Source organism: Miscanthus floridulus, chromosome 3 (genome assembly GCF_019320115.1).
Source record: "Miscanthus floridulus cultivar M001 chromosome 3, ASM1932011v1, whole genome shotgun sequence".
In the NCBI taxonomy this organism is placed as follows: domain Eukaryota; kingdom Viridiplantae; phylum Streptophyta; class Magnoliopsida; order Poales; family Poaceae; genus Miscanthus; species Miscanthus floridulus.
This window is the reverse complement of record NC_089582.1, coordinates 113,112,742-113,126,236: the sequence shown is the minus strand read 5'-3', so window position 1 is coordinate 113,126,236 and position 13,495 is coordinate 113,112,742. Positions and strand designations below refer to the sequence as shown.

The following is a 13,495-nucleotide window of genomic DNA, read 5'->3' as shown; positions in this document are numbered from 1 at the left end:
GCTAGGTTTGGGACGGCCCAGACCAGGGGGTCCGACCCACTAGAAGACGACGCGTGGCCCAACCGATCTGCTTGGAGTCCCACGTAAGGAATCAAGGTAGACTTGGAGATCAAGCAAGATCCTGGTCGGTTAGAATAGGAATCCTTATCCAGCCACCTATGGCAATTGTAACTGGTTGGGATTAGTTTCCAGATCTGTAACCCTGCCCCCAGACTATATAAGGCGGGCAGGGGGCCCCTCTCAAAAATCATCTCATTTACACACAGCAATACAATCAGACGTAGGACGTAGGTATTACGCCTTCACGGCGGTCGAACCTGTATAAAACCTTGTGTCTGTCTTGTGTCACCATCTCGTTCGTAGCTTGCGTACCTGTCTACCGATAATCTACTACCTTGAGCATACCCCTAGGTAGACTGCCAACCATATTTCGTCGACAGTGGCACGCCAAGTAGGGGGTGTGCGTACTGCTCTCCAAACGAACAAGATGGTCATCATCTCTGGTTCCATGGCTACGCCGAACGGCCTCACGTTCACCATCGGCCAGATCACCTGGACCACCGGCTCTGACAACTTCATCGCCATGACCATGGAGGAGGCGCAGATCCAATCTGCATCGACCACTGCTTCACCAGCATCAGCTACGGCTCTAACCACGTTGGATCTGGCTCCGGCCACACCAGCATCGTCTTTAGCCACGCCGACAACCCATCGTTCGCTTCCTCGCTACAAAGGGAGGCAGATCGGCAACACCGACCTGCTCGACTCCATCGATCAGGTCGACACCAAGCTTGCTGAAACCCTAGCTCTGGTAGATTCGATTCAAAATCAACCTACTGAGCAAGTAACCACCACCCACAACAGATCTACCCGACCAGCTCAGGCCAGTCATCCTGCACGACTCGGTATGGATCTCGTGGTCATGTCTACTCCTGAAGGGTGCTCCGTTCGTCGCCGACCAGCCCTCGCAACGGGTCTCTGGCTCTCCGAGTGCGAAGCCTTGATGGAGAATTACCAGGCTCAGCCCTACGGCTTGCGAAACACTGCTTCCAACTACGCATACAATATACAACGCTGCTCGGATCTGTGTTTTATACATCGACCTCGGCCAAAGCCACGCAACTTCGTCAACATGGTTCGGATTGAGGAGTATCAAGAAGGATCGGTCCACACAGTTCAAGAGGGCGGTTCAAGCTCCCCGTCTAGCATCGCATCTATTGTCTCCATCCACACTGAGCTTCAGCATCGTGACAATGAAGAAGTTGAATACGATCTGGATATCCCAAACCACTCCCCGGGGTTCCCACGATTCCCATCCTTCCCACCAAGGCAAGGAGACTTGATCAATGTCGTCAGTAATGATGAATCACCGGTAGTTGGTGAAATAGAACAAGAAAGGCTAGCATGCAAAGCACGCAATATTGACCGGTTTAATCGCAGACAAGCCAAAGCTGAGGCAGAAGAGGAGGCACAACGCATAAGGTTGCAGCCACGCGATCTCAACAATGCCTTTGATAGGGTAGGGGAAAAGCAGGTCTTCAGGACTCCAAGCGCCAACGTAGCTGTTGCTATGGCGACAATGCAACGACTACCCAATACCTCGAAAATCCAGGCAATTCGTGATGATGTACAAGCCTACCTGACGGCTGCTATAGCCCAGACCACAGAGATCGCAAACCAAGCCCGGGCTCTGTCCGTCTCAGTCGAATCAAGCCGTAGTCGCCAGTACTCAAGTCGCCCACAGCCACCCAACCAACATGGCTCGCGCAACAACAACCCACCAGACAACCGTTAAGGCAGAAACGGTGGTCGGGACGACAACCGCTGCGACTACCGGGACAACAACCACCGCAACAACCGGGATGATAATCGACGAGACAACCGCGACAATCGCCGTGATAACCGCGGTCGCGGGGTCAACCAAGGTGGCAATCGGGATCACCGTGATGGCAATAACGATCTCCGCCATTCCCTCGGAGAACGCGATCTGCGTGATCGCATTAACCAAAGAGCCAACGATCGTGCATCCCACGAAAGCTATCGCCGTATGGAATATGATACTACCCACGGCCCTCCGGGTTTGAAGCAGTTTACTCCTCACCTTCGCCAAGTCATGTGGCCAAAAAACTTCAAGCTCAAAAAACTCTAGAAGTACGACGGCAAGGAGAACCCTGAGTTATGGGTCATGCTCTACAAAACCCCCCACACCGCGACGACTACCACGGCAACCGTGGTCGGAACAACAATTTTGATCGCTGCAACTAGCGCAACGATTTTCGCGACCACCAGGACCAGCGTAATCAGCGGCGTAATCGCCGTGACGATTATAGGGGCAAGCGTGCTCGGAAAGATGATGGCAAAGTCAACATCGTTAAAAAAGGTGGCGGACGTCGCAATTACGAAGAAAACTACGCCAAAGCATTGAAAGGACCCTGCCAGCTCCATCCCAAGTCAAACCATACCATGGAGAATTGCTGTGTTCTCAAATCCATCTACACGCGCCAACATGTGATTTGTCCCGACTACGGTTATTCTTGGGGATTCGTCGTTTTCCCCATGCTGCGCTCAGGGACTGCCCCGACCACTCTCTGACCATTGCTCGGGGACCGCTCTCCTCTGCTACATGTGATTTGTACTCACATACAGTTGAGAGGCATTTATTTTTTCTCACTTAGACCTTGCTACAAGGCTGATACCTCGCATTCCAGCAAGCTCGGGGACTACATTGGTACGATGCACCTGCTGGTGTAGCTCGTATCGCTTGTACGATGATTGGATTCTCAACTTAACTGTGAATTCTTTTTAGACCCTGGCACCACGTGTCTACGCCACCTACTATCAGGTTCGGGGACTAAGTGGGCACACTTCACCTTGCGGTGAATGTGCTTATTTTATCGACCCCTACGCTCTGACTGTTGGCCATAACTACTACTGTACAAGGGTCACTTACATTTCTTTTCAGAAATACAAGTGGGCACACTTGATCAGGAAAGAAATCTTTTTCTTTTTTCTTTAGAGCACCATGCATTCTTCGGATAACCGGAATCTTCAGCTATAATCGTGGTCTACTGCTCTCTGTGCTGACCAGAATACTGGCACATTTGCTTGGTCAATGTTTCAACCAGTTGAAGATGACATGAAGACAGACCGCATTAGCCAAAGAAGATCAAACGGCGTGTCGCAACATAATACATGGTGCTCGAGGACTAGCTGTAGGGGTATTAACCCCTATACCCTTACGGCTAGTTTGGGCCGGCCCGGACCAGGGGGTCCGACCCACTAGAAGACGACGCGCGGCCCAGTCAATCTGCTCGGAGTCCCGCGCAAGGAATCAAGACAGACTTGGAGATCAAGCAAGATCCTGATCGGTTAGAATAGGAATCATTATCCGGCCACCTATGGCAATTGTAACTGGTTGGGATTAGTTTCCAGATCTGTAACCCTGCCCCCCAGACTATATAAGACGGGCAGGGGACCTCTCTCAAAAATCATCTCATTTACACACAGCAATACAATCAGACGCAGGACGTAAGTATTACGCCTTCACGGCAGCCGAATCTGGATAAAACCTCGTGTCTGTCTTGCGTCACCATCTCATTCGTAGCTTGCGCACCTGTCTGTCGATAATCTACTACCTTGAGCATACTCCTAGGTAGACTGCCGACCATAAATTTAATCAAATTAAGCTAATTAGACTTACACAAATTTCGTAATAATTAGATATTTTTGTGTACCGATGGAGTAGTATACGAGTACGCCACAGCTGTGTGACGTGTCTGGCTGACTGCCGCCGCTGTCAGAATAACAAAATCCTTTGTAAAACCCCCACCCGGCCACCCCGCCGTTGCCACGCCGGTCGGGACGCCGGGATACCCGGCGCCAGTCCGCCACCAACCAACCGAACCCAAAGCCAGCGCGCGACCGCGAGTACAAGAGGCAGTGGGGCGCCGAACGGGCACCCCCGCGTGCGGAGCGTGCTTGCCTCGCACTGTCACAGTCGCGCAATCCCTGTTCCATCTGTCGGTGGTCGCCCCGCTTCATCTGTCATCTGCCATCTCCCCCAGTGCAGTACCCCTCCCCCTGTCCTTCTCCGCCCCACACTCTCTCCAGTCTCCTTCTCGCGTCGGCAGTCGGCTTGGGGCAGGGCCGAACCAATGGCGGTCGACCCGCGGCAGGTGGTGGCGGGCTTCCTCACCCTCTCCATGTTCGTCATGCTCGGCAACATGATCAAGCACGACCACTTCTCCCCCGTCACCGAGGTTTGTTTCCCCCTTCCCCTTTCTCTATCGCTTTCCTTTCCTGGGTCTGGTGGCCGCTTGTTAGTTCTTGATTTGGTGGCGTGTAGCAAATCTGTGTGCTCCGAGGATCAGTCGTTCGTTTCGACGAATCCGTGTTGTTTGGGCGACGGAGGTTCAGATTGGGGGATTGGTTCCGTTGTTGGTCTGTGTTTGCCCTGGCCGGTCTGCGCAGAGTGTAGTGTGTGATCAGTGTTTCCATTTCAGTCCAGTTCTTGCCAGATCTCAAGCGATTTCGGGATCCAATGCTGAAGGCGGATCTTTCACTGGTGTGTGGCCTTGACTTTTGGTTTCGGGGCTTAGCTAGGGTTTATATTATTCAATTCCAGTCCATAAGCACGTTGCCCCATGGTTATATTAGGTAGGTGGTCAAAGCTATCAGAAGCTCGGTATCTGTAAACTATACATTATTATGAGCTTCCCCAGAAAAAAGGCCTGGTGGTGGCCCGCATCCTTGAGAAGAAAACACCAACCGGGGAATATCATAAAGCAAAAGGGCGAGTCACTATTCTTAAATTTCTTTATTGCAAACAATCACTATCATCAAGCACATCTTAAAATTTGAGATAGCTCCCTCAGTCTCTCCATCAGAAGAACAAACAAACTGGTATCCTGAACTAACCGGCTGCATCTTGTATGTTAAACCACTGAATTATTAAGCAGTCTTGGAAAGGATCCAGATTATTGCAAAGTTTTGTTTTTTCAACTGATTCAGGCATGCCATAACCAAATCCATGTTTGCAGGAGCTGGGCTTGGAGGCAACAGGTTTGGAGTCGAACACAGTGAAGCTTGACAACAATGCTGAAATGAACAGCGTTGATACGGCTGGAGTGGAGGACCTGATGGACGCTATCGAGGAAGTTAAACCTTGCTGGACCAAACCAAGTCCAAGTAAGTAATTCCATATTTTAAAATTTTACAAGTTCTTCATATCTGAACCTTTACCTGAACAATGTGGTTACTCATACCACTGACTACTGCAGAAAATCAGCCATCTAATGGTTTTGTTACATTCTCCTTGACTATGGGCCCTGAATACCACATCTCACAGGTGAGCCTGTAACTCTGAACTTTTTGGCATAATTGATTGTGTAAGCAAAAAACAAGCTACACATCTGGATATTCTATTTGACTGAATACTTGGAACACCATTTCCCAAGCTACACATCTTGATATTCTATTTGACTGAATACTTGGAACACCATTTCCCAATTTTATCTGCAGATCACAGATGCTGTGGTTGTTGCAAGGTATCTAGGTGCAACACTTGTACTCCCAGACATTAGAGGAAATGAATTAGGAAATAAGCGGTATGCTTCTTTGACAAGAAGACAATTTTCAATTTCCCTAAGATGAACCCTGATGTGAATACATAAATGATGCAATTCTTGCCCATACAGTATGAGCCTTTAACTTCTAGGAATTCAAAATTGTTTTCATAGCTGTCACAATTCTTGTTCATCTCAACTAATGACATAAGTTTTGTTTACAGAAAATTCCAAGACATGTACAATGTGGATAAATTCGTGAGGAGCCTGGATGGTGTTGTCGAAATAATAGATGAAATACCTGATGAAGTGAGTGCTAAGAAGCCAGCAGTTATCAGAGTACCAAACCGTGTGACTGAAAGCTTCATCACGGACACCATCCAGCCCATCTTCCAAAAAAACAAGTACTTAAGACTAGCGGTCATTTTTTCTTCAGTAAGTTTAAGGCCAAAGGAGACCAATAACAAGGACTTGGATGCAACTGCTTGCCTTGCGATGTTCAGTGGCCTCGAACTGAAGCATGAATATTCTGAAGTGGCCAGAAAAATGTTAGATAGGCTTCAAGAATTAAGCAAGAAATTAGATGGGAAGGTCTTGGCAATCGATTTGCGGACCGACTTGCTGGAAAAGAAGAGTTGCAAGACAACCAGAGGCGCTCGAAGAAAAGGCTGCTATAACCCTGAAGAGGTTCTGGCTTTCCTCAGGAATGTTGGCTTCTCTGCTAATACAACCATCTACTTGACAGAGACGTGGTGGCACAAAGGCCTGAATGATCTGAAGGAAGAATTTCCAAACACTTATACCAAGGCAAGGAACTTACTACGCATCTAATAGGTGTCAATTATATTCTGTTTTGTCCAAGCATTTCTTCCTAAATGCTAAACATTGAAAGATAATCTCATGTTGCCTTGCCATGGTATTAAAGCTGTCAATAGTATTCTGTCTTATGCTAACTGATATAAAAAGCTAGTCTTATATTGCATAGGAAAACAAACATAGAGCTCAGGGGATACACCCAGTTTGTGCATCACCTTTTTTTGGACTTCATGTACACAGTCATGCTTTTTAGGTAAATTAAGTGGTACACTTTTGTGTTTCTGCAGGATGACATTATGCCAGCTGAGAACAAAGGTGAATTCCTGAAATCTAGCAATGCAGACTTAGCAAGGGCTCTGGACCTCGAGATCTGCTCACAGAGTGACGTGTTCATCCCTGCTGTCGCTGGCCTGTTCTATGGGCATGTCACAGGTAAGAGGATCGCCTCTGGCCGTACCCAGATCATTGTGCCTTCTCAGTCCAGCACCTCAACCCATGCTTCAGATTTCATCTCCACCTACGTCTCCAACAAGAACCACCTTGCCTACTCATGCTACTGCTAGTATGCTTTTGTACTGCCATTAATAAGATCAGCTGAAGTGAGCCGCAGGGCAATGCTCTGGGTGCATATACAAGTACCTCTCGTTAACATGATGTTGTATGTACACTAGTTAATGTTTTGTTTTTGAGGAATATTAGCATATGTTGTGTGTTGGTTACTTGTTTGGACTTGGACATTAAACTTGGAACGTGTGAAAAGAGTTTGTTTCATGCACCTTGTTGCGCTCATCATCTTCTGTCTGCTCACCAGTTGATGTAGTAATTGCTCTGGAATTCTCCATGGGAACTGTGTATAAGTGTGCGTGAGCTTTTGCGATTCTGCTGTGGTATTGCGAATTGCCATCCAACATTGTAGATGGCGAAATTTCGATGGCGGGGCTTCATGATTTAGGGCCTGCTTGGCAGAGCTTTTGAGCTGAATCGAAGCTCTGTCAAACCGTTCTTTTCACAGAGAAGTGATTTTCTTAAATGAAGTGATTATGTAATCATTTTGTGAAGTGGTTTTCTGACAATGAACTGGGAGGCTAGGTGCTGACGCTCAGAATTACTTTTTACTTAGAATTTATCCTATAGGTTCATAAATAATCACTTCTCTTGCTCGCAAAAAATAAATAAATAATCACTTCTCTTGCTCGCCAAAAAAAAAAAAACCACTTCTCACTTCCCACCGAGAATCAGGACTGTCTCAAACAGTCTCTAATGCAATCAGCAGTGCTCATCACCTTCTGTCAGCTCGCCAGTTGCAGAATTTGCTCGGCTTTGTTGGTGTCTCCGTCCCAAACAAGGTTGTTTGGCCAGACACGTATCTCGTCCGATTTCGATCGCATGGTGCTGAGATCGTTGCCTGGCTAGCGAGGTACAGTGTCTGCCAGGGCATGTTCAAACTTCAAACAGGCCCTGTGTTTTGTGGATGAGCGAGGCGCGTTGAGCAAATGAGTAGTCGTGGCATGGGCTCGTGCTCCCCAGTCCTAGAGTCGTCGTGGCATGGGCGTTGGGCCCCGTGAGAAAGACGCTGCGATTGCCTGCTTGCTCCAGGCCGCGGTCCCCAACTTCCGGTCCCGCCGTTTGGCCAAGCCAGTGGTGCCGGCGCACGCAGGCTTGCAACGGTGGAGGGATGCATGTTTTGATGCTCTGACCCCTTCCTCACTGCACATTCCTGTTAGGCTCCCGGAACCGGGATCGCGAATATTCGTTAATTCTCCAGTCTCCAGTAGAACACGGCGAGGACTCATGGAGTGCGGCGTGTCCGCCATTGGTGCGCGTGGTTCTTGCTCCTGATCAGGCCGCACCGCAGCATATACCCTTCTGTTTCATGGATGCGCCGCGGAGGAGTAACACAGCAAGGCAGAACGCAGAACAAGCCGCGCGGAGTACTGGATTCGATTTGCCGCCCGGGAACGCGCGCGCTTTCGTCTTCTGCAGCAATAGAAAAGCAGGCACGCCCCCTGACCGCATGGGACGCACGCCCGGTGCAGCAATAGAGACGTGCACAGCACTACATATATAGAGAATTTCTTATTTGACACTGGAAAAATGAGTCGTTTCTTTGTTGGCCTTGAAATTTTCTTCGTTCTCTATTTGACACTCACTTCAATTTTCATCTCTAATTTGACACTACCGTCCGTTCTGTTAGCTTCTCCCGTTAGTAACCATAGGCCACGCTGTCAGATAATATCTTTTGGGTCTAAATTACCCTCCTTCCTCTCCTGTTTCTCTTCTCTCCTAGGTCTCCCGTTCCTTCTCATTTTCTCTCCGGTGCATCTCTGCTCCAACCCTAGACAAAACCGGCACGGCAGATTGAGGCGGCGGCCGACCGTCGGCTCCCTCGGGCGAGGCGAGCCCCCCCCCCCCCTCGGCGGGGTGAGATGGCAACAAGCGGGTGCGGGAGCTGTGCAGCGATGTTGTGGAGCTAAGGCGAGTGACGGCGTGAGGTTTCGCGGGGCGGAGACAGGGCTCCACGGCGGGCAGCTCGACGGTGCTTGGAGCAGAGTGCGGCAGAGGCTATGGCGCGGGGGAGGAACGAGCTTAGGCGGCGCATTGACGCTTGTTAAGGGCCGAGGCAGCGCGGTGAGGCGAGGCAGGGCTTGGGCGCTGCTCGGTTGGACTAGAGAGGAGTCGGGGTGCTGCTGGCGCGTGGGGATAGGTGGCGGACGCCATTGGCGACGGGCGCGAGCTCTTGGGGGAGATCTTGTGGGCATTGGGCATAGACGATTTGTGGCGGGCCAGCGTGGGTTTGTCGGGGGAGCCGGTTGGCGGAGCGAGGCGCTCGTGCGGTCATGGTCGAGCGACGCATTAGCGGAGGCGGCTCGGCCGGTGAGGCGGTGGAGCATGGCGCGCCGGGAGCGGAGGGCGCGGGTGCCGGTTGGGCGACGGGGATAGCGGCGTCAGGGAGCGGGATAAGCGCGCTTGGGGATAGGGCGGTCGCGGCTCGACTTGTCTTGTCGCGGCCGCCGGTTGGCCACCGGCGAGTCGCCGGTGGGTGGGCGTTTGCGGCGCGGCGCTCCCTAGGCGCGGTGCACGCGAGGCAGGTGAACGGCCGGTTAACAGGGCCGGGTTTGAGCACGTTTAACTTCGAAATTTTGAACTGCGCTTCAAATTCTACCTTTATAAAACTTGTAGCCCTAACATCTAGGTTTAAATGTTACAAATGGATTTTGCCCAAAATCTAAATGGATTTGAAAATATGGAGCCCCAAAGTTTGTGGGAACACGTTCATTCAGACAGACAAAATTTTCAAGTTTGCCGATTTTCAGAGTTTTGGTCAACTTTGGCTCAAATTTTGAACGGCTTCCAGTTTGAATCAGGCCAAGGTGTAATGGACAAAGTTGTTCTTTGATCTTAGGGATCAAACTTCTATTACTGACTTTTCTTAAGTTCAGTTCAACTTTGAGGAGAAAACTGCTTGCCAACTTGCATGTGAATTTGAACTCCTGTGAACTTGCATGTGAATTTGAACTCCTATGAACATGTATATGTGAACCATTATGTTTTTGAAGTTAATGTGGTGCCGGTCTGTGAACTTGCTATATCATGTGTCATTATTATGCTGTATAAATGTTGTATAAATGTGTTAAAATGATGATGTATCATGTTGAAAAAAAGAAAAAACGGCTTGCCAACTTCTGCAAACTAGCCACCAGAAAAAAAAGAAAATAAAAAAAGCGGCGAAGCAAATTTGAGAGGAAAAAAAAACCTACGTCCGCCTCTGATGCATGCGCCCAGCTGCAAAAAAAGACCAGCCAACCAGCGATGCATGCATGCAACAGTGCCTCTGCATGCGCTGCATGCATGCGCCCAACGCCCGATGCATGCATGGCGCCGGCGTCAGCATCTGCGTCTGTATGCGTCTAGAGGCAAAAACGTCTTTTTAATAGCCAGTTAATACCGTTAGCTAATGGATTTGACGGTAGTGTCAAATTAGGGATGAAAGTTGAAGTGAGTGTCAAATAGGGAATGAAGAAAATTTCAGGACAAACAAAGGAACGACTTATTTTTCTAATGTCAAATAATAAATTCTCTCCTACGTATAGGGCCTGTCTGGTACAAAAACTGCAGTTCGCGACACAACAACCAAGCCACTGTCTTCTAATAGTTCAATTCGATGGAAATTCACTGGGGTCTGGGGATGTAGGTTTAGTTTCAACAGAATTTGCAAGGAATTAGAAGGGTGGTATAGCACCGGCATAACGATCTTCTGCAGTGATGCACCCCGCACCAAGAGCCGGGTCTCTCTTTTTATTTCTCTCTGGATGCGTCTGCATCTGCATATATATATATATGTAGGGGTAATGCACGCCCTGGCTGTTGCTTCAGCTGAAGCTCCTGATGAGGATCTAGCCTGGCTCAGTGACACAGCCTACGTCTGCTTCAGAAAACACTGCTCAAACAGACGCCGGGGAGGTGCGCTTTCCTAATTAAACGCCCTTTGATCTGCAGTGCTGCACTTGCGGGCGGTACCTGCCAAGTTTCAGCTCTTGCCGCCTTGCTCTTCATCTGCAACACGCAACGCAATGCACGTAGGCACTGGTGTAAGCTGCTTATTAATGCAGATAGTCAATGGGAAACGATCGGTTGTCTAGACATATACTCGTAAAAAAAATCATTTCTCTTCCTCGTAAAAAATTATAAATAATCACTTTCCACCGAGAATCAGGAGCTCTATCAAATAGTCTCTAATGCAATCAGCAGTGCTCATCACCACCTGTCAGCTCGCCAGTTGCAGAATTTGCACAGAAGTGAGCCACGCCTGCTTTGTTGGTGTCCCCGCAGGTGGGGTACTGCGGGGTTGTTTGGTTGACTGCCAGACACGAATTTCGGACGTCCGATTTCGATCGCATGGTGCTGAGATCGATGCCTGGCTAGCGAGCTACAGTGTCTACCAGGGCATGCTCAAACTTCAAACAGGCCCTGCGTTTTGTGGATCGATAATGATTCTTAAGACGGACGGACGGACGGCGGACGTGTTAGCAGCGTTCCCGCCCAGGCTGCTGCCTCGTCATCTGAAGATGGTCCAGCTACAAGCAAGCCCAGTGAGCGGCCCAAGGCGCAGAGGCCCAAAAAGGCGAACCCCAAGTACTACGGTGGAGAATGGGCCGGCTGAGGACGCCTGCGTGCGTGACAAGGCGCCTCTGTGATCGTTAAAAGAGTCAGGTTAGAGGAGAGAAACAACTTTTGTCAAACAGAATTTTGTTTCCCTAAACTAAGAGAACTCCTCCGTCGTCCCACTGTTCCTCTTCTTCCTCCGGCTTACTCTACTCCGATTCCTCCCAATTCTCTCCTATCCCCACTGCTATCTCTCACATTTGGTATTAGAGACATCCTTCCTCGGTCCTTCCGTTCGTGCGTCCTCAATCCATCGATCGAATAATCCATCTGAGCCGGTTGGTCTAACCCGTTGCGATCTGTGAGCTGCAGTATTGCTTCGGGATTCCGTAATTCCCCTCTCCGGATAGTTCGATTTGTGGCGGATTGCAGTTATAGATCGATCCGATTCCACCCTTCCTCGCGACCACTACACCCGCCTGCAGCGTCAACGCGGCGCCATGAATCCCAAATCCAAAATGCTGCTCGAGGAGTTGGACAAGGGCTTCGCCGCCGCCGCTTCGACAGACTGGAGCGTCAGATCCAGACCAACCATGACTCCGCCTCCTCCCAGATCCAGGGCTTGGAGAAGGCCACCCAAGTCTTCGACGAGTGGCGCCCCGGCATCGACGACGTCATCGACGATTTGAAGATTGAAGTCGGCAAGCTCTCTACCTTGAAGATGGAGGTCGGCAAAATCACTAGGAATGCTCACTGGTCGACTTCGCCACACTGGCTCCAGGCGTCTTCGCACCTGCACCTCCTTCGCCGGTTGCTGCCATCGCCGACCACAAGTCTGCCGCTCTGAGCGAACCCAAGCCTGTTCTCAGAGGAGACTTCCTAGCTGCCCCGCGCCCATCTGCGGGATTCACAACTGAACGGCCCGATGGGCACCACGTCAAATTTTGGAACCGGGACGGTGATTTCGGAGTGGTTACCAGTCTGATTCCACCTCCCGACAAGGGTACGTCGCCTTGCCGTCCTGCTTCTCCTCTTCCGTTACCATGTCCGCCTCCGCGTCCACCACCACCACCACACACGGGCCATCACTAGGAGTCGAGTCATAAGGGGGGCAGTGGGGGTGGCCATACCGGCAAGCTCCCTAAGTTTGATTTTCCAAAATTTGATGGAGACATCCAAAGTTGTGGATCAAACAGGTCATCCATTATTTTGATCTGTATTGTGTCGAGTCTGCAGTGTGGGTTCAAGCTGCTACGATGCACTTCTAGGGCTTAGCTAAATGCTAGTTGTCCTCTATCGAAGATCAACTTGATTTTGTGTCTTGGTCTGACTGAAAGGTCCTAATATAGTTAGAGGGGGGTGAATAGCCTATTTGAAAATCTACAAGATCACTAGAGCAATTTGATTAGTATGATAAATGACGTAATACAATTTTTCTCTAGCTCTACAAGGGTTGCAAGCCACCTATCCAAACAATTCTAGTTGCTATAATCACTAGGCACACACAAGAGCTAAGTTGCTACTCACTAAGAGCTCTCAAACATACTACACTAAAGAGCTCAACTAGATGAACTTAAGCTACAATGCAAGCTCTCAATTCTAACTACACTAAAGAGCTTGCTACAACTAGTTTACGGGGAAGTAATGGAGAGAGTGAGGTGATTATAACACTGCGTCGAGGGATGAACCAATCACAATATGAATGCCAATTCAATCATCGGGAGAATACCAATGGGCAAGAGACAAGCAATTTTTCTCCTGAGGTTCAAGTGCTTGCCGACAAGTTAGTCCCTGTTGTATCGACCAACACTTGGTGGTTCAGCGGCTAAGAGGTGTTGCACGAACCTCGTTCACATAATTGGACATCGCAAGAACCTACCCACAAGTGAGGTAACTCAATGACATGAGCAATCCACTAGAGTTACCTTTCGGCTCTCCGCCGGGGAAGGTACAAGACCCCTCACAATCATTAGAGCCAGCCACGAACAATCACCAACATGTGCTGAAGCTCC

General features: G+C 49.6%; 1 protein-coding gene across 1 annotated transcript; it reads left to right on the top strand.

Moving 5' to 3' along the window:
- The first annotated feature begins 3,951 nt into the window (after positions 1-3,951).
- On the top strand, positions 3,952-7,151 carry LOC136546536 (protein MANNAN SYNTHESIS-RELATED 1-like). The gene is made up of 6 exons (XM_066538520.1): positions 3,952-4,259; positions 5,040-5,187; positions 5,280-5,347; positions 5,521-5,606; positions 5,789-6,371; positions 6,668-7,151. Exons 1-6 carry the CDS (start codon positions 4,155-4,157, stop codon positions 6,941-6,943), a joined length of 1,266 nt encoding a protein of 421 aa, XP_066394617.1. The 5' UTR covers positions 3,952-4,154; the 3' UTR covers positions 6,944-7,151.
- Positions 7,152-13,495: the final 6,344 nt, after the last annotated feature.